General features: G+C 40.8%; 2 protein-coding genes across 2 annotated transcripts in view; one reads left to right on the top strand and one right to left on the bottom strand.

Moving 5' to 3' along the window:
- LOC135197890 (uncharacterized) overlaps window positions 1-21,695 on the top strand; it is a 47,083-nt gene that overhangs the window by 18,412 nt on the left and 6,976 nt on the right.
- LOC135200474 (oplophorus-luciferin 2-monooxygenase non-catalytic subunit-like) lies at window positions 3,873-20,075 on the bottom strand. The gene is made up of 4 exons (XM_064229129.1): window positions 19,258-20,075; window positions 5,754-5,909; window positions 4,669-4,781; window positions 3,873-4,283 (listed from the first exon to the last, which is right to left on the bottom strand). The coding sequence occupies exons 1-4, from the start codon at window positions 19,898-19,900 to the stop codon at window positions 4,254-4,256; spliced, it is 942 nt and encodes a 313-aa protein (XP_064085199.1). The 5' UTR covers window positions 19,901-20,075; the 3' UTR covers window positions 3,873-4,253.

Below are 21,695 nucleotides of genomic sequence, written 5' to 3'. Positions count from 1 at the left end.
TCTGACTTTCAGGCTGCGTTCTTTTTGGTCCTAATTGGTTTCCTGGTGGCTGCGTTCGTTCTGGTCGTGGAAATCGCCGTGTACTACCTCCTGCCGCTCGAGGAAGCCCGAATATGAGTAGCTATGGCGGGATTTGCCCAAGGTCCCGAGACTGAGGTGACGGACAGCGACCGGTCTTACCGAGCACTTGGGAGAAAGCTTGCGAGAGTCGTTGGAAAACTCTACGGAAATCACACAACAAGTTCCGTCTGATTATTATTATTATTATTATTATTATTATTATTATTATTATTATTATTATTATTATTATTATTATTGTATGTTGGAAACAGACCTTCTTTCAAACAAGTTTTATTAAAAATAATGGCAGAATTCACAGAATTGATTTTGTACAATATTCTTTCAATTCTCCTTATGATTTGTCTTTCTGGCACGCTGGTATTATGAAGCAGCTGTCCAATATTCATCGTGCTGTAGGTCGTCAACGGAATTTCGGGCTGGTGTTATCAAAGGCAAACTGGTTATCAGGGACAGGCTGGGGTCGTCAACAGGTATACAGGTGCGTTTCGTAGGTCGGGAACAGGCCGTAGTCGTCAGGGGTCTATCCGGTATTCCTTGTTTTTTCTTCGTTTCTGGTTTTTAAAGGCGTCTTACATATTATATTATTATTTTATTATTATTATTATTATTATTATATTATTATTATTATTATTATTATTGATTATTATTATTATTCTGATGAATAAAATGCAGAATTCAGCGAATTAATATTATATATTTTTTCTTTTTTCTTATTACTCGCTTTTCTGGCGCAGCAATACTCCTTAATATAATTATCGCAGAGACAGAAAAGCGAGTAATAAGAAAAATAGAATAGATAATAAGATTAAATCGCTGAATTCTGCCATTTTAATCAACAGAATTTGTTTATTATTATTATTATTATTATTGTTATTTTTTTTATTATTATTTTTTTTTGCTCTATCACAGTCCTCCAATTCGACTGGGTGGTATTGTTTATAGTGTGGGGTTCCGAGTTGCATCCTGCCTCCTTAGGAGTCCATCCACTCTCTACTATGTGTGCCGTTTCTAGGATCACCCTCTTCTGCATGAGTCCTGGAGCTACTTCAGCCTCTAGTTTTTTCTAGATTCCTTTTCAGGAATCTTGGGATCGTGCCTAGTGCTCCTATGATTATGGGTACAATTTCCACTGGCATATCCCATATCCTTCTTATTTCTATTTTCAGATCTCGATACTTATCCATTTTTTCCCTCTCCTTCTCTTCAACTCTGGTGTCCCATGGTATTGCGACATCAATGAGTGATACTTTCTTCTTGATTTTGTCAATCAACGTCACGTCTGGTCTATTTGCACGTATCACCCTATCTGTTCTGATACCATAGTCCCAGAGGATCTTTGCCTGATCGTTTTCTATCACTCCTTCAGGTTGGTGTTCGTACCACTTATTACTGCAAGGTAGCTGATGTTTCTTGCACAGGCTCCAGTGGAGGGCTTTTGCTACTGAATCATGCCTCTTTTTGTACTGGTTCTGTGCAATTGCAGGACATTCGCTTGCTATGTGGTTTATGGTTTCATTTTTCGTATTGCACTTCCTACATATGGGATTGATGTTATTTCCGTCTATCGTTCTTTGAACATATCTGGTTCTTAGGGCCTGATCTTGTGCCACTGTTATCATTCCTTCAGTTTCCTTCTTTAGCTCTCCCCTCTGTAGCCATTGCCACGTGTCATCGCTGGCTAGTTCTTTAGTCTGTCTCATGTATTATCCGTGCATTGGTTTGTTGTGCCAGTCCTCTGTTCTGTTTGTCATTCTCCTGTCTTTGTATATTTCTGGGTCTTCGTCTACTTTTATTAGTCCTTCTTCCCATGCACTCTTTAGCCACTCGTCTTCACTGGTTTTCAGATATTGCCCCAGTGCTCTGTTCTCGATGTTGACGCAGTCCTCTATGCTTAGTAGTCCTCTCCCTCCTTCCTTTCGTGTTATGTATAGTCTGTTCGTATTTGCTCTTGGGTGTAGTGCTTTGTATATTGTCATATGTTCTCTGGTTTTCTTATCTATGCTGCGGAGTTCTGCCTTCGTCCATTCCACTATTCCTGCGCTGTATCTGATTACTGGCACTGCCCATGTGTTTATGGCTTTTATCATATTTCCGGCGTTGAGTTTTGACTTGTTGTTATTATTATTATTATTATTATTATATTTATTATTATTATTATTATCTATTTATTTATTCATTTATTCATTTTTTGGTCTATCACAGTCATCCTATTCGACTGGGATGGTTTTTATAGTGAGGGATTCCGGGTTGCATCCTGCCTCCTTAGGAGTCCATCACTTTTCTCACTATGTGCGCTGCTTCTAGCTTCTGTTATTATTATTATTATTATTATTATTATTATTATTATTATTATTATTATTATTGATTTAGATGGCTAATATTAGCTTCACCCTTACTTCCAGTTTATTTTGCGTGCCATTTATTCCTCCCACTCCTAATTTTCGTTTGAAGTGAAAACCTTCTACGCTATTCGAGTTTGATGTAGTACAAGCTTCGAGAATACTATTTTCTAGTTTATTTAAATGACTTTGGAGCCATAAAAAGCCGTTCATTTTCAGACTCTGAGAGACAAGAGCTCAGATTTGAGTATATCTTGGTCGTTGTGTTAAAAAATAATAATAAAAAAGGAGTAAAGGGTGTCCATAAAGTCCCAGTACCATTCCGATCTCTAAATACTGGTAATGGTGGACTGGACTTTATGAACACCCTGTACTATTTGTTATTTTGTCACACATTTCAATAAATATCTTACGAGTTCCTCCGTATCTCCTTGTAGTAACCTTTGATTGCTTTTTAAAAGGAAAAGGGGTCCGTCTGATTTAAAACTGTAGGAAATCTGATTCTAAACTTTAAGCTCCTATACTTGCTGTATAGGGGAAGGTAACTTGGATGTTTCTGTATATATGAATTAACATATTTTTATACCTACTATTTTACGCTCTTGGATTTACGCACTTGCGTATATATATATATATATCTATATATATATTATATATACATTATATAATATATAATTCGAGATTATATAATATTATATATATATAATATGTATATAATATATATTTCGGAGCTCTCAGTGTGAAGACGTTATTTGAATAAAGATAATAATAATGATAATAAATAGAAGAAATTTGGCAAGACGACACAGGACTAACAGTGGTGTAATTATAAGCACCGCCAACTATACTTTGTTTTTTCCATCTGTCCATCCGCCTGTGGTGGTCGCGCATGGTAACACTGCGTCCCGGGCTTTAAATAGTTACGCTAAGTCTAAGTTTTAGATAAATAAAAGGATATCTGGGTGTACATTTGTAACTGAAAAGTGTTTTAATGTTGTACTGTATGCGAATTACACCGTTAATATTCGAAATAGGATATTACAATTATTGAATATAGGCTGAATGTAACTATCTAAAGCCCGGGACGCAGTGTTACCATACGCAAACACCACAGGCGAATGGACAGATAAAAAAAAAAAAAAAACAGTATAGGTCTATGGAGAGCAAGAAGTAGTAAGGGGAAAATATGGGCCTAGTACCATGCCTAGACACCAAAACTATCTCCCTCTCTTTTTAATATTATTTCGGTCCTTCAGACATTGAAAAGTTTGATTGTATTATCAGTAAAGATATCTAGTGGCTTAAACTTAGTGAGACGCTTAATTCCGTATACCAGATTGAAGCTTTAATATAATACCAAACCGATTCTCATGTCAACAAGCTTTATTTGTGAAAATTCAGTTCATTGTTTTCAATTCCTTATACCAGACGGAGGCTTAATATATCCAAATGGACCATCATTTCAACAAGCTTTATTTCTGACAATTGTTTTTAATTCCGTTATGCCAGACGGAAGCTTAATATATCTTAATCGACTATCAGTTCAACTAACTTTATTTGTGAAAATTCAAGTTCATTGTTTTTAATTCCGTATTCCAGACGGAAGCTTAATATATCCAAAATGACTCTCATTTCAACGAACTTTATTTCTGACAATTCAGCGCATTGTCTCAGGGGAAAGTGAACGCAGAGAGCGATATAAGAACTTAGGATTTTTTCCCTAACACATCTCTTCGTAGTACAGCGGGTCCAGCGTCTGCACCAGCCTACCGTCTTTGCAGGTCTCTTTCCCGCCCAATTTAGCCATGAACGCGGTCTCGGTCACTAGCCAGGCTATGTCGCACCCGCACGAGAATGGGTTACCTTTGAAAGAATGAAAATGTGGTTTATATTAGAAGGGGGATGCATTGAAACCCACATGAACGTGTGTATGCACTCGTATACGTTTTTATGTCCATTTATACGGAGATGTAAGTAAATAGTTACCACTTCGTAAACTACTCGCGGTATGATGAGGGGTTTTAAAGGTACTCCCGCAGTATGACATACCACTACTACTACTACTACTACTACTACTACTACTACTACTACTACTACTACTACTACTATAACCGCAATATCCAGTATTCAAGATAGTCCCGATATTTTTCCATCAACCAATGTATATTTATGTCCATTTTGATATCGCACACCACGAGCGTCGGTGATCGATAAAGCACATCGAAAAAAAAAGAGAGAAAAAACTTACCCTCTGCATAAGATAGGTCAAACCTCCTTCAAAATATGGTCTCCAGACTCTCTCCTCCAGTTGTTCCAATCTGTTATTGGCAAGATTTACGTGCATGTTCTGACCTGGTCCCACTGGAATAGAAGCCATGTCTGAGGATGAGCTTTGGATATATATATATATATATCTATATATTTATATATATATATATATAGATATATATATATATATATGTATGTATATATATATAGTATATATATTTATTTATTTATTTATTTATTTATTTATAATTATATCACATGGCAACAAATGTCGGTACAAAAAGCCAGATGGATGGAGTACAGCCTTAGATTTAAACAAAGACAGTTCATGAACATCTCGAAAAGGGCGCCTGGAATTCAGATATCATAGATAAAATCTTCCTTCAGCCAATGCTTAAGAAGGTTAATGAGGAATTATTCAGTGGGGGTGACCTAGTAAAACGGCTACCTGTGGATGGATCTCTTGGTATAAATACTACCTTTTCTGTAGCTTTTCTCATTCATTAACCTGCATAAAGAGAGAGACAGCAATCTCTGAAATATAGTATTTTCTCCCTAAATTTTGATGTTTTTATGGGCTCCTTTTATTAGATAGAATTCTGTTGTAACAGAACATTGTTACTAGTCTTATATAATACATATGTATAATATATAGTTAATTTTTTCACGAAGCAAAGTGATCTACGAGCATTCCTGAAATCACCAAAGTCATTTCTGTACTGACGCTACTGGCTCCTCGTTGGACCAGGGGTTTACGTGCTCGCATGAGTTTAGGTAGTCGCGAGTTCGATTCCCAACTCTGCCAATGTGGAATCAGAGGTATTTATTTCTGGTGATTAGAAATTCATTTCTCGATATAATGCGGGTCGCATCCCACAATAAGCTGTAGGTTCCGTTGCTAGGTAAACAATTGGTGGTTCCTATAGTCACGTAAAAAAAAGACAAAAGTCTAATCCTTTGGGCCCGTAGCCCTAGGAGAGCTGATAATTAGTTCAGTGTGGTCTGGTTAAACTAAGATATACTTTTAGCTACTGAACGAATATTGTTTCGTGTCATAGAACTTACGCTTGAAAGCCCCCGCCGACACGTTCGAAATCTGGTTGTCTTCGACGAGGATACCCACGGAATAGTAGTCACTCTGAACCATGTTCTCCGGGAGGTGGGTCAGGTTGTTAGACCGGAGAATCAATCCTGAGAGGCGTTTCCGCCCAGCGAATGTACCTGCGTCGTGAAGAGATTGGTTAATCACTAAATACATAAACACACCACCTCACTTAAGAAACTGACCCGTATTCTTGAAAAATGGATGAAGATAAAAAATATACATATATACCATGCATTAAGCTACATATGTCCTTTAATATCCAATTCGCTCTGCCTCGGAATTAATATATTTTCATATATGTAAACCAAAGAGGAACTTTTTTAGTTGATAATAATTTCATCCTCTCGTGGATTCGACCCCCCAGATGCTGAAGCCTTGCCGAGGATAGGGGGCTTAGGGTTCAGGAGCTGGGCCCTGATGCCTGGTGGGAACTACTTTCTCGCTGGGGCCTTGGTGCCCAGCTGTTGATCCAACTAAATAAGTCAGCTCTTTTCCTTTTACTAAAACTTTTCATCCTTCTGCTTCCTCCCCCTATAAGGTACAGATTTTATGTTAATGACTTTTGGATTGGTTTTGGACATGATTTGGACTTACTCATTGGATTTGGTGGAGGGTGAAGACGGTTGGCATGCCACCTCACCCGTAGAACTCGAGTACCTAACGTGGTCGAGCGAGGGGAAAGTTTATATGTCAAACCCTGCTCTTAGTGCTGGGTCTGATCTCGACGGACATCATGACGCCTTAAGCACTGAAGGTGGGGTGTATATCTGGGTGGTACCCCTATGGCAGCCCTGTATGGGATAACACTGTCCTCTAAATGTGGCTCCATGTTGGGTGGGGGGCTACCTGGACGAATCATAAATCCTTCGTCTTATGGCGACATTAAGTAGACCTTTGGTTGACGACTTAGGCAAGGTTTAGGACAAGGAAAAACCTGGTAATTCCTCCATTGTAACTTTGGAGCCTTTTTCAAATGAGCTCCTTGTTACAAACATTCTGCATGTGAAACCAGTCCCTTTAGACTGGAATTATGACAATATTTAATGAATTTTGTGAATTTGGGAACATCAACGAATTACGGAATAAACTCGGCAAAAATTATGGTTTTTTTGAATTCTGGATAATTTTCAACAATGAATCAGAAGCTCACAGAGCATTTAGAGAATTTAGGTCGGATTCTATGAGTGTTGGACTTGTTGAGGCAGAAGAGGTCCCTAGGTATCTTGACATTTATAAACCACCAAATGAAATAAAAGATGCTAGTAGAATAAGTAAAATCACCAGACCCAGCTAAGTGGTTAATTATCACTACACATGGTTGTTACGGCCTCTGAGGTCTCAGAGACAATGTTACAGTGTCGAAATATCCTGGAAAGCGCCGACACAGTGTTGCGGCCTCTGAGAGAGGTCCGCTTCAGGTTCGATATGAAATAATAAAAAAAAATATCTCAACACAAACAGTTGAAACTGGGGATACGAATATAGAAAGAAACACTAACACAACAAAGGTTTATTTACAAGCTTACTAACAAAGGTAAATGCAGAATGGTATCTCCTATTTACATAAAAAGATAGAATCTTACACTGCATGAACTGGGGGAAACAGTGAGGCAATTCGAATACTTGCTAATCAGTTTGGCACTTCGAAGAGGTGGCTTCATAAAAGTAGAGCGGCAATTGCAGACGTCCTCTTGACTCCGTATTGCAGAAAATAGTCTATTCGTAAGGCAGGAACTCCCCCCTTTTCTTCTCCGAAGTCTGCTCAACGTAGAGACAACTCGGCCGTCCACACCTGAAGACGACTAGACCAATATCCAACCAACTCTCAAACAACTCTTCTGATGATTGATCCTTCATCGGTTCCCCTTTCTCGTATCTCTCACGGATGATCTCTGCTGCTGCTGATCTCTCACTGATAATCTGATCTGTGGCTCTCTCTGTGACTAACTGGAGTCTCTTATACGATCTCTCTCTCTTCTACGATCACTGCTTCGTCCGTCGTATTTATACGGCAATCTGGGGGCGGAGCCTACGGCGAGCGTCACAGACTCCCGAGTTTACTAGGACTCCCTAGATGAATCTAGACGAGGTATTGCATCAGAAATCGCGGCGTATCTCACGTCCCGACGAGATCCACAACACTCCTGCCGATTCTAGAACAGCCGTGAGGATAGGTGCCTCCAACAAGGGCGCGAAAGCCTCCTTACTGCCGAACTTCTCGAAAATGCGTTCTCCTTTCTTTTATCTTCCTTTGCTATGAAGCAATTACCATCACAATGGTGAGAGGCAACCTCTTCAAGGTGAAAAGGTTGGTAAGCCAGAAGATCGGCAACGTTGGGATCCCAGAAGTAACTCGCTTTGGGCGTAATAGTTTTTTAGTCCATACCAAGACGGATGTTCAATCGATAATGGTCCTAAATTTGAAGCTTGATCCTGAGGGTATGGTAAAAGAGGTAAAACCTCACTATAATTTTAGTTAAGCGAAGGGTGTTATCTTTAATGAAGATTTACATGAAATGGATGAGGAGGAAATTTTGGAAATGTGTCCAGACGTGGTTTGGAAGGTTTTTAAAAGTGTCCCCGCTCATCGATGCTTATTTTAACATTCATAAGTTCTTTCCTGCCATCTGAAATTATTCTTGACAGTGAAAAATCATGAAAAGTTTGTCCCTTATGACCGAGGAGTGCTCCAGTGCTTTAAATGTTTTGGTTTTGGACACTCCTCTAATGTTTGTACCAGAAATAAACTCTGTGAATCGTGTGGCCAGCCTGAGCACGACGAATGTTCTGGACCGGTAATTTGCATAAACTGTAAGGGTGAACATCGAGCCCGTGATAAGAAATGTAGTGCATTCAAAAAAGAACAAGAGGCATTACTAAATCTATTGCTGAACACATCAGTGTGGGACAGACCAAAAGCTGTTGGGCAGGAAATACTATTCGATGCCTTGAAGGCACAACCATTGAGTACTGCTTCTTCTAGTGCCCCTTCTGGTGGGGCTCCCCGGTGCCCCGCTGGTGGGGTTTTCCACATCCACTCTAGTGGGGCACCCCGTGCCCCCCCTGTTGGGGCTTCCCGTGCCCCCCCTGGTGGGGCCTCCCATGCCCCCCTTGGTGGGGCTTCTCATGCCCCGCCTGGTGGGGCCTCGCATGGCCACCCTGGTGGGGCTTCCCATGCCCCCCCTGGTGGGGTTTCCCATGTTGCAGAGACTGGTCAAGCCAGGGGACCCTGTTGATTCTAGGGTTCAAGCCAGATCTCAGTATGATGACGACTTCTCTGTGTCAGGGACATTGCCAGACATTGAGCCCTCACCTGATCCTGACATTACAGTGCACCGTGGAGATGACGGTGAGGAGATGGAGGCCCTCCTTATTCGTCAGAAGAGGGCCCTTTCTCCCTCTTCGCCTCATTCACGGTCATTCAGATATCAAAGGAAAAACAAAAGCAAAACTGAAAGGGCAAGTGAAGGCCCTTCATCAAAAAGATTTGTAACACCTACATCTAGATCAAGTAGTACTGGTAAAGCTGATAAGATCTCTGGCACCAGGACACAGATTCCTAAATTAGTAGAGAATTTTAGATCCCTTCCTCTAAATAATGGCTCTCATGCAGTGGAACATCCATGGCTTTATACTAAATAGAGAGCAAGTTCGGGTTCTGTTTAGGGAACATGATTTATCTGCGATGTGTCTACAAGAGACAAAGTTGGGAGAGCACACACCCAATGTGGGTTTTAATTATTCATTTCACAGGTCTTCACCCCTGATAGGTGTACGTGCTCAGGGAAGCACAGGCATCATAGTCGCGAGTCTGTTAATCACCAGGGTTGTTCAATTGAACACTATGTTGCAGGCTTGTGCATCCAAATTTTTAATTATAAATGGATCACAATATGTTCTCTCTACCTTGATCTATCATTAGAAAGTAGATTGCAGGATGCTCAGGGTAATCCCCGCCAGCTAGAATTAAACGACCTACAGACATTGATAAACCAGCTTCCTAAAACCCTTCATTCTGATGGGGGATTTTAATGCCAAGCACACCCTCTGGGGAAAGCCAAACTGCAAACCGGTGGGGTTTAAATAAATAGAACAGCTGCTTGACTTGAATGACATCACTTTAATGAATGATGGTTCCCCTACAAGACATGATGTTTTTCACAATACTGATTCAGCCATTGACCTCACTATCTGCTCTTCGTCTTTGAGGTTAGATTACCAGTGGGTAGTAGACCAGAATGATCATGGCAGTGATCATTGGCCCATTCACTTGAAGTATATGAAAAATATTTCATCTCCATGTTTACCAAATTGCGGAAGGTAGGTGGGGAGGCTGACTGGGGATTATTCAAAAGATCTACTGAAATTGATCAAGAGATAAATGATTTTCAGAGCCCAACATCTGCTTATGAGTATTTAATCAGTATATTGTTGTGTAGTGCCATGCTGTCTATTCTCGAACTTTGGTAAAACTGGACTGGGCGTCCTCTAGTACCTTGGTGGAGTGATGCATGCGCATTGAGCCGAAAGATAACAAGAACTTGCTACAAGAGATATCGTAGATATCCTTGCTTGTTAAATAAGATTATCTGTAAAAGAGCTCTTGCTAAGCAAAAGAAAACATTTAAGCAGGCAAAGAGGGAATCGTTTATCAGATATATAAGTGAATTAAAATATGATTCGCCTATGTCATTAGTCGGGAACAGAATCCGAAAGCTGCAAGGGAAATTTTCTCCACCTCCCTTGCCTATATTGAAAATTGATGGCTTCCTCATATCTGATTCTGGAAAAGTTGCAGAAACCTTTGGTAGGCATTTCTCCAATATATCTAGTGCCCTACATTACTCTCCTGCATTCAGGAATATTAGGGACGGTACCACGGTTGTTCCTGCTGTTAGTTTAAATTCAGAGTCGTATAATCTTCCTTTCACCATGAAAGAATTAGATCATGCAATCTCGTTATCTTCCCCAACATCTCCTGGGGAAGATGATATACTGTACTCAATGATTTTTAATTTGCCTAGAAGTACAAAACAATTTCTTTTAGACATTTAAACAGTTTTCGGGTTTTCCAGGAACTTCACCAGAGTCTTGAAAGATATCGATTATTGTACCTATTTAAAACCTTTTAAAGATTCCTTCCTTCCTAAGAACTATAGGCCAATTGCTCTAACCAGTTGTGTTAGCAAGATTTATGAGAGGATGGTCAATGCTCGACTTGTGTGGTATTTGGATTCAAAGAATCTTTTATCTAATCGGTAGTTTGGCTTCAGGAAAAATAGAAGTACTTCTGACCCTTTGATGTTCCTTACTCGGGAGATACAGAATGCTTTTGCTGTGCAAAACCACACTTTTGCGGTGTTCTTTGACCTAGAAAAAGCCTACGACACTACCTGGCGAGGGGGTATCCTTATGCAACTTGTTGAGTGGGGTATTGTGGGTAATTTGTTTTATTGTCTTAAAGATTTTTTGACAGAACGTTACCTGAAAGTAAGAGTGGGCTCTTACATTTCTTCTGCTTACCCTCAAGAAGAAGGGTTACCTCAGGGAAGCGTCCTTAGTCCAACACTCTTTAATGTAGCTGTCACGGTCTACTAGAAACAAGTTCCTGTCGGGGTGCATGGTCTGGCCTTTGCTGATGATTATGCAATAATCTGTACTAAGTCTACAGCTGTTGAACCTTGTCAAATGATCCAGACTGCTATTAATGCTTCAACATCATGGGCCAGTGCTAAAGGGTTCAAATTTTCACCAGAAAAAACCAAAGCTATACGATTTTGTCGATTAAGAAGAGTGGAAGAGATCCCTACGCTGTTTTTAAATGATTCGATTTTACCTTATGAAGATAGCATTAAGTATCTAGGTGTTACATTTGATACAAAATTAACTTTTACTCAACATGTTAATGAAGTTGTATGTAACGTGAAGCTTCGACTTAATATTCTTAAAGTTGTGTCTAATTTTAATTGGGGGGCAGATCGAATCACCCTTTTGAGGATGTACTAGGTTTTATGCCTAAGCAAAATTGATTATGGTTGTCAAGTTTATGGTTATGCATGCAAGACAACACTGCAGAAATTAGATGTTGTCCATAATATGGCTTTACGTATTTGTACGGGAGCCTATAGAACTTCACCAGTAGAAAGCCTATATGATGAATCAGGTTTCCCCCACTATTTATCCGTAGGGAGGAATTAGGCTTGAGAGTCGTATCAAGAGTACTTACATCAAAGCTGAACCCCAACTATAAGTACGTTAGAGAACCAACTGATAGAGCCCCAAATGGACCTAGACTGCCAAAGCCACTTGAAGTTCGACTAGCAAGCTCTGCCATGGAGGTGGGATTACTACCTCCTGCAGTAGCTGAAATTTCGCCCTCAAAGTTTCCTCCTTGGAATAGACCATGCCTAGAGATCTGCCCAATTAGGGACAGGAGGAGCAACAATTCTGGTGATCAGTTGAGGGCAAGTTTCTTGGACCATGCTTCCGAACATGACGATTCTCATCATATATATACAGATGGCTCGAAGGGTTCTGATGGTGTTGGTTGCTCTGTAGTGACTAGTGATAATATAATTAAAAAGAAGCTTCCATCTAATTCTTCTGTTTTTACAGCTGAACTGCTTTCTCGTATCTCTCACGGATGATCTCTGCTGCTGCTGATCTCTCACTGATAATCTGATCTGTGGCTCTCTCTGTGACTAACTGGAGTCTCTTATACGATCTCTCTCTCTTCTACGATCACTGCTTCGTCCGTCGTATTTATACGGCAATCTGGGGGCGGAGCCTACGGCGAGCGTCACAGACTCCCGAGTTTACTAGGACTCCCTAGATGAATCTAGACGAGGTATTGCATCAGAAATCGCGGCGTATCTCACGTCCCGACGAGATCCACAACACTCCTGCCGATTCTAGAACAGCCGTGAGGATAGGCGCCTCCAACACGGGCGCGAAAGCCTCCTTACTGCCGAACTTCTCGAAAATGCGTTCTCCTTTCTTTTATCTTCCTTTGCTATGAAGCAATTACCATCACAATGGTGAGAGGCAACCTCTTCAAGGTGAAAAGGTTGGTAAGCCAGAAGATCGGCAACGTTGGGAGCCCAGAAGTAACTCGCTTTGGGCGTAATAGTTTTTTAGTCCATACCAAGACGGATGTTCAATCGATAATGGTCCTAAATTTGAAGCTTGATCCTGAGGGTATGGTAAAAGAGGTAAAACCTCACTATAATTTTAGTTAAGCGAAGGGTGTTATCTTTAATGAAGATTTACATGAAATGGATGAGGAGGAAATTTTGGAAATGTGTCCAGACGTGGTTTGGAAGGTTTTTAAAGTGTCCCGCTCATCGATGCTTATTTTAACATTTATAAGTTCTTTCCTGCCATCTGAAATTATTCTTGACAGTGAAATCATGAAAGTTTGTCCTTATAGACCGAGAGTGCTCCAGTGCTTTAAATGTTTTGGTTTTGGACACTCCTCTAATGTTTGTACCAGAAATAAACTCTGTGAATCGTGTGGCCAGCCTGAGCACGACGAATGTTCTGGACCGGTAATTTGCATAAACTGTAAGGGTGAACATCGAGCCCGTGATAAGAAATGTAGTGCATTCAAAAAAGAACAAGAGGCATTACTAAAATCTATTGCTGAACACATCAGTGTGGGACAGACCAAAAAGCTGTTGGGCAGGAAATACTATTCGGATGCCTTGAAGGCACAACAATTGAGTACTGCTTCTTCTAGTGCCCCTTCTGGTGGGGCTCCCCGGTGCCCCGCTGGTGGGGTTTTCCACATCCACTCTAGTGGGGCACCCCGTGCCCCCCCTGTTGGGGCTTCCCGTGCCCCCCCTGGTGGGGCCTCCCATGGCCCCCTTGGTGGGGCTTCTCATGCCCCGCCTGGTGGGGCCTCGCGTGGCCACCCTGGTGGGGCTTCCCATGCCCCCCCTGGTGGGGTTTCCCATGTTGCAGAGACTCTGGTCAAGCCAGGGGACCCTGTTGATTCTAGGGTTCAAGCCAGATCTCAGTATGATGACGACTTCTCTGTGTCAGGGACATTGCCAGACATTGAGCCCTCACCTGATCCTGACATTACAGTGCACCGTGGAGATGACGGTGAGGAGATGGAGGCCCTCCTTATTCGTCAGAAGAGGGCCCTTTCTCCCTCTTCGCCTCATTCACGGTCATTCAGATATCAAAGGAAAAACAAAAGCAAAACTGAAAGGGCAAGTGAAGGCCCTTCATCAAAAAGATTTGTAACACCTACATCTAGATCAAGTAGTACTGGTAAAGCTGATAAGATCTCTCGCACCAGGACACAGATTCCTAAATTAGTAGAGAATTTTAAGATCCCTTCCTCTAAATAATGGCTCTCATGCAGTGGAACATCCATGGCTTTATACTAAATAGAGAGCAAGTTCGGGTTCTGTTTAGGGAACATGATTTATCTGCGATGTGTCTACAAGAGACAAAGTTGGGAGAGCACACACCCAATGTGGGTTTTAATTATTCATTTCACAGGTCTTCACCCCTGATAGGTGTACGTGCTCAGGGAGGCACAGGCATCATAGTCCGCGAGTCTGTTAATCACAGGGTTGTTCAATTGAACACTGTGTTGCAGGCTTGTGCAGTCCAAATTTTTAATTATAAATGGATCACAATATGCTCTCTCTACCTTGATCTATCATTAGAAAGTAGATTGCAGGATGCTCAGGGTAATCCCCGCCAGCTAGAATTAAACGACCTACAGACATTGATAAACCAGCTTCCTAAACCCTTCATTCTGATGGGGGATTTTAATGCCAAGCACACCCTCTGGGGAGAGCCAAACTGCAACCGGTGGGGTTTAATAATAGAACAGCTGCTTGACTTGAATGACATCACTTTAATGAATGATGGTTCCCCTACAAGACATGATGTTTTTCACAATACAGATTCAGCCATTGACCTCACTATCTGCTCTTCGTCTTTGAGGTTAGATTACCAGTGGGTAGTAGACCAGAATGATCATGGCAGTGATCATTGGCCCATTCACTTGAAGTATATGAAAAATATTCCATCTCCATGTTTACCAAATTGGAAGGTAGGGGAGGCTGACTGGGGATTATTCAAAAGATCTACTGAAATTGATCAAGAGATAAATGATTTTCAGAGCCCAACATCTGCTTATGAGTATTTAATCAGTATATTGTTGTGTAGTGCCATGCTGTCTATTCCTCGAACTTCTGGTAAACCTCGACGTCCTCTAGTACCTTGGTGGAGTGATGCATGCGCATTGAGCCGAAAGATAACAAGAACTTGCTACAAGAGATATCGTAGATATCCTTGCTTGTTAAATAAGATTATCTGTAAAAGAGCTCTTGCTAAGCAAAAGAAAACATTTAAGCAGGCAAAGAGGGAATCGTTTATCAGATATATAAGTGAATTAAAATATGATTCGCCTATGTCATTAGTCGGGAACAGAATCCGAAAGCTGCAAGGGAAATTTTCTCCACCTCCCTTGCCTATATTGAAAATTGATGGCTTCCTCATATCTGATTCTGGAAAAGTTGCAGAAACCTTTGGTAGGCATTTCTCCAATATATCTAGTGCCCTACATTACTCTCCTGCATTCAGGAATATTAGGGACGGTACCACGGTTGTTCCTGCTGTTAGTTTAAATTCAGAGTCGTATAATCTTCCTTTCACCATGAAAGAATTAGATCATGCAATCTCGTTATCTTCCCCAACATCTCCTGGGGAAGATGATATACTGTACTCAATGATTTTTAATTTGCCTAGAAGTACAAAACAATTTCTTTTAGACATTTTAAACAGTTTTTGGTTTTCAGGAACTTCACCAGAGTCTTGAAAGATATCGATTATTGTACCTATTTTAAAACCTTTTAAAGATTCCTTCCTTCCTAAGAACTATAGGCCAATTGCTCTAACCAGTTGTGTTAGCAAGATTTATGAGAGGATGGTCAATGCTCGACTTGTGTGGTATTTGGATTCAAAGAATCTTTTATCTAATCAGTAGTTTGGCTTTAGGAAAAATAGAAGTACTTCTGACCCTTTGATGTTCCTTACTCGGGAGATACAGAATGCTTTTGCTGTGCAAAACCACACTTTTGCGGTGTTCTTTGACCTAGAAAAAGCCTACGACACTACCTGGCGAGGGGGTATCCTTATGCAACTTGTTGAGTGGGGTATTGTGGGTAATTTGTTTTATTGTCTTAAAGATTTTTTGACAGAACGTTACCTGAAAGTAAGAGTGGGCTCTTACATTTCTTCTGCTTACCCTCAAGAAGAAGGGTTACCTCAGGGAAGCGTCCTTAGTCCAACACTCTTTAATGTAGCTGTCAACGGTCTACTAGAAACAAGTTCCTGTCGGGGTGCATGGTCTGGCCTTTGCTGATGATTATGCAATAATCTGTACTAAGTCTACAGCTGTTGAACCTTGTCAAATGATCCAGACTGCTATTAATGCTTCAACATCATGGGCCAGTGCTAAAGGGTTCAAATTTTCACCAGAAAAAACCAAAGCTATACGATTTTGTCGATTAAGAAGAGTGGAAGAGATCCCTACGCTGTTTTTAAATTATTCGATTTTACCTTATGAAGATAGCATTAAGTATCTAGGTGTTACATTTGATACAAAATTAACTTTTACTCAACATGTTAATGAAGTTGTATGTAACGTGAAGCTTCGACTTAATATTCTTAAAGTTGTGTCTAATTTTAATTGGGGGGCAGATCGAATCACCCTTTTGAGGATGTACTAGGTTTTATGCCTAAGCAAAATTGATTATGGTTGTCAAGTTTATGGTTATGCATGCAAGACAACACTGCAGAAATTAGATGTTGTCCATAATATGGCTTTACGTATTTGTACGGGAGCCTATAGAACTTCACCAGTAGAAAGCCTATATGATGAATCAGGTTTCCCCCACTATTTATCCGTAGGGAGGAATTAGGCTTGAGAGTCGTATCAAGAGTACTTACATCAAAGCTGAACCCCAACTATAAGTACGTTAGAGAACCAACTGATAGAGCCCCAAATGGACCTAGACTGCCAAAGCCACTTGAAGTTCGACTAGCAAGCTCTGCCATGGAGGTGGGATTACTACCTCCTGCAGTAGCTGAAATTTCGCCCTCAAAGTTTCCTCCTTGGAATAGACCATGCCTAGAGATCTGCCCAATTAGGGACAGGAGGAGCAACAATTCTGGTGATCAGTTGAGGGCAAGTTTCTTGGACCATGCTTCCGAACATGACGATTCTCATCATATATATACAGATGGCTCGAAGGGTTCTGATGGTGTTGGTTGCTCTGTAGTGACTAGTGATAATATAATTAAAAAGAAGCTTCCATCTAATTCTTCTGTTTTTACAGCTGAACTGCTGGCAGTTTTGACTGCTCTTAAATATATTTTTTATAGTTCTTGTACTAACAAGGTTTTTACCATTTTTACCGACTCTTTGAGTGTTTTATCTTCTAGTCTCTTGCCACCCTTTAGTGCAAGAAGTACAAGATTGGTTTTATCTTTTAATTAATAGAAGAGGTTTTTCTGTTAGGTTTTGTTGGGCTCCGTCCCATGTTGGAATTGTTGGGAATGAGCGAGCCGACGCTGCTGCTAAGGCTGCAACTAGGCTTAGGCACATTTCCAACATGGGCGTCCCTGTTTCCGATTTTAAAAGTACCATTCGATTTTATTGTAGAGACCAGTGGCAGGCCCCCTGGTCTACTTTAGATAATAATCTTAAATTAAAGTCGATTAGGCCTTCTGTTCATCCTTGGCCTCATAGCCGGATGGATAGAAGGTCTGAGATAGTTTTAGCTAGATTACGTATTGGCCACACTAAATATACTCACGGGTATCTAATGACGAGTGGAGCGGATAGGCAGGTTCCTCGCTGTTCCACCTGTCATGTGGATTTGACTGTGGTGCATATTTTGGTGGAGTGCCCTCATTTTGAAACCAAACGTAGAGCTTGTTTGCTGGCAAAAAAGACTCTTGCCGATATTTTAGGTGAAGGTGCTCAGGCAGAGCAAATTATGACATTTTTAAAGAATATTGGTCTTTTTTACGAATTGTAATTTTCTTTGAATTGTTTTAGGTTTCTTGTTTGGTTTTTATGAATGAATGATTTGTATGTTAGATCGGTTGTGTGTATGTTTGTTTGTGTGACAGTGACTTTTTTTATTCTTAAGATATATATGCGCTGAAATGCCCCTCGGCTCCGGCGCTTAGCTATGTGCCAAAAATTTTATAATCTAATCTAATCTAATTGTGGATTCGAACCAGCAGACAGAGGAGAAATCAAGACTTGTGATGTTACCGACCTCACTTGTTGGCCGAGTCGATGACTTCACTGAAGTCCTGATTTCTCCTCTGTCCACGAGAGGACGAAATTATTATCGACTAAAAAATTCCCCTTTAGTTTACATTAATGAAAACTTATTAATTCCGAGGTCGGGCGAATTGGATATTAAAGGACATTTGCTTTATGCATGTTTATGGATCACGGTTATGTGATAAAAATTCATATATACCACCTTCCAGCAAATCAGAGGAAAGTGGGGAAGAAGTATGGTAATCTATATACCATATAAAGATGAAAATGTGTACTATGTCTTCATATATTCCTTACCCGCCTCTTGAGTGGAATAACGAAATGCAGAAATAAGATATTCGAGCCGCCTTATATAAGGAGACGATGGTAATGACGAACTCTTCAACTTATTCAGGAGTCAAAATTACTGCTACTACTATAATAATAATGATGATAATTGGGAAAAACTCTCTATCGCGAAAATGATGATAATAATGATAATTTTAGTTGGAAAAAACTCTATCACGAGAGTGTATATAATTTTCTAAGGGGTACACAATAATAAAAAGGGTAAGCGCTCGTGTATAATTTAAAACCCCTTTACAAAGTTTTCGAACCCTTTCCCTGGGTTCATCTTCCGAACCAATGGAAGGGTTCGAAAGCTTTGTAAAGTGTTTTTAAATTATTATTATTATTATGGACCCCTTAAAACAATAATATAATAATTTGGTGTTAGACCCTCTTATCAAACACGTTTCATCGAATATAACTGATGTCACTGTGGCATTTGTCGTTTAATATTTCAATTTGATTATTATGAACCTTTGAGAGATTCATAAATTCAAAATTAATTGATGAATCTCTCTTTCAGAGATTCATCAATTCAAAATTATTTTATGAATTTCCCTTTGAGAGATTCATCAGTTAAAAATTACTTTTTGAATCCCTCTTTCAGAGATGCAGCAATTCAAAATTACTGTATGACTCTCTCTTTGAGAGATTCATAATTCAGAATTACTTTATGATAGATTCATCAATTCAAAATTCCCTTTCCTCCAAGGCAAGGTCACATTCCGGCCAAGTTTCGTCCTTTTACCGACAGCGGCATCACAGATGCCTGAAAGCCACAAACAAAAACCAAACTTTAGGGGGTACTTAACCTGGGTTTATCTCAGTCAGGCCGCAGTCCTCACAGGTGAAGTCGAAGAGGTAAGGCAGACCCGCCAATCCATCAGCTGGGATATCGGAAATCGGGTTGAAACTCAAGTCCAGGCTCTCCAGCGAGCTCGACTCGAGCGTCGGAAAGGCCGAGATCCGATTGCCGCTGAAGCTCAGCGTCCTGAGAATGCCGTGCTGACTTATCTCCTCATACGGGAAGGTCGTCAGGTTCTGTCGGTCGAGTGTGAGGTACTGGAGGAACCCTCGGCTGCCGAGGAAGACGTTCGGCTCCACGACCTCCAAGTCGCCGTTGAGGAAGAAGAAGCTCTTGAACGTCGCCTCGCCGAACGTCCCGCCCTCCAGGCGCCTCAAGCCCCTGGTGTTCTGCGCCATGAAGAAGTGGAAATGGGGGTCCTCGAAGGATTGGTTGAACACGCCTCGGAGCTCCTCGGAGCTTTGCACCTGGGAGCAGTCCAGGTCTGGTTTCCAAGGGGCGGTGATGCTGCAGGTGCACGGGTCTATGTCCTGCGGATCTGGACAGGGCGTCTGGAGGGTGGAAGGACTTTCTTCTGGACCAAATGTAGCGAGAGACGGCTGGAAGACGCTACAAAGGAACAGCGCTAGCGCTGGTATTTTGAGAGCCATGGCCACTTGCTGTAGTCCAAAAAAAAGTCCTCGAGATGTTTTGTTGTTGATATTAGACTGCGCTGACCTTATGCCAGCACGTGGTCTCGTATTCTTTTCAGCAGTCGGTGGTCTCACGAGATGCTCTGGCAGTCCGAAACAGTATTTCGTGCCAATGCACACGGCTAATCTGAACTTGCTGATATAAATCTCCAGTGGTCCTTTTTGAAAGTGTTAATTGGGAAAGCAAACACCTGTGGTTATCAGTATGTTAACAAGTATATTTGTGGCCCACGCTGGCCACACACACATTGTTTGTGTGTGTACATTTGTGTGTGTGTGGGCGAGCACGCGAATATATTTGTTAACATATTGATAACTACAGGTGGTTGCTTTCCCAGTTTTTCATATTTAAAGAAGACCGCTGGAGGTCTTTTTATATCAGCAAGTGGAGATTAGCCGTGTATATATATACATATATTGCATGTATGTATATACATGATACAAGCATGTATACGTATATACGAGCCCATAACATGAATCACTGCTGTTAAAATCGTACGCTGATTGAAGAGAAGGTTAAAGTAAAATTTTTCGAAAAGGTTCAGTTTTTTTTTTTTTTTCTACTGCCAGGCTGCGAAATTTCGCATCGCATTCTGTTGCTTTTCCTGAATCATATAACTTTTTGACTGAGAGAGGCCTGAGGTCTCTCTCTCTCTCTCTCTCTCTCTGCGGTTAAGCTGGTTTCCATCTTTTATGTCTTTTTTTTTTTCCTCCTCTTTGATTCGTTCAGTACTGGGCTGGAAATGGGCCGAGGAGCTTGGCGTCCCACTTGTGTTCGTTCCCCCCTTCCACCCCCACCCCTCCCCCCACCCATCGCAAAACATAAGAGCATCGGTATCAGAAGAAAGAATGTAAGAGTTTGCTTGTGTTTTTTTTTTCACAAAAATTGACTAGATCAAGTTAACGGACTGGCTTATCCGACAAGAACTTCCAGATCTCTGTGTAATGATTTTTCCCTTCACAGGGAAAAATATGTCACATCAATTTCCAAATGATTCATATTTATGCATTATCATTTCCCTTGTACAATAATCTCTTGAGTGTATTCATTATTTCATTATTAAATCGTCTTTCGAAGCTTTAAAGTTTCTTAACATCTCATTCAATCATTTTGTTTCAGGACTTGTTTTGTCTTTCAGAGTGAGTGGCTGAGTTAACTGGCTTTTTCCAGTGTTGATTTCCAGCCTTTTTCCCGTCTGAGTGTCTTCTTCCAGTCTGAGTGTCTTCTTCCAGTCTGAGTGTCTTCTTCCATTCTGAGTGTCTTCTTCCAGTCTGAGTGTACAGGCTTTTTCCAGTCTTGATTGTACAGGCTTTTTCCAGTCTTGATTGTACAGGCTTTTTCCAGTCTTGATTGTACAGGCTTTTTTCCAGTCTTGGTTGTACAGGCTTTTTCCAGTCTTGATTGTACAGGCTTTTTCCAAGCTGCGTGTCTTTTTCCAGTCTGAGTGCACAGGCTTTTTCCAGTCTTGAATTAGCAGGCTTTTTACAGACTTGAGTTTATATCCTTTTTTTAGTCTTGAGTTCACAGGCTTTTTTTCCAGCATTGAGTTTATATCCTTTTTTCCAGTCTTTATTGTACAGGCTTTTTTCAGTCTTGAATTTGCAGGCATTTTACAGTCTTGATTTTGCAGGCTTTTTCCAGCCATGATTTTGCAGGCTTTTTCCAGTCTTGATTTTGCAGGCTTTTTCCAGTCTTGATTTTGCAAGCTTTTTCCAGCCTTGATTTTGCATGATTTTTCTATTCATGATTTTG

This window comes from Macrobrachium nipponense, chromosome 23, assembly GCF_015104395.2.
Source record: "Macrobrachium nipponense isolate FS-2020 chromosome 23, ASM1510439v2, whole genome shotgun sequence".
Taxonomy (NCBI): domain Eukaryota; kingdom Metazoa; phylum Arthropoda; class Malacostraca; order Decapoda; family Palaemonidae; genus Macrobrachium; species Macrobrachium nipponense.
This window is presented reverse-complemented; position numbering and strand designations above follow the sequence as displayed.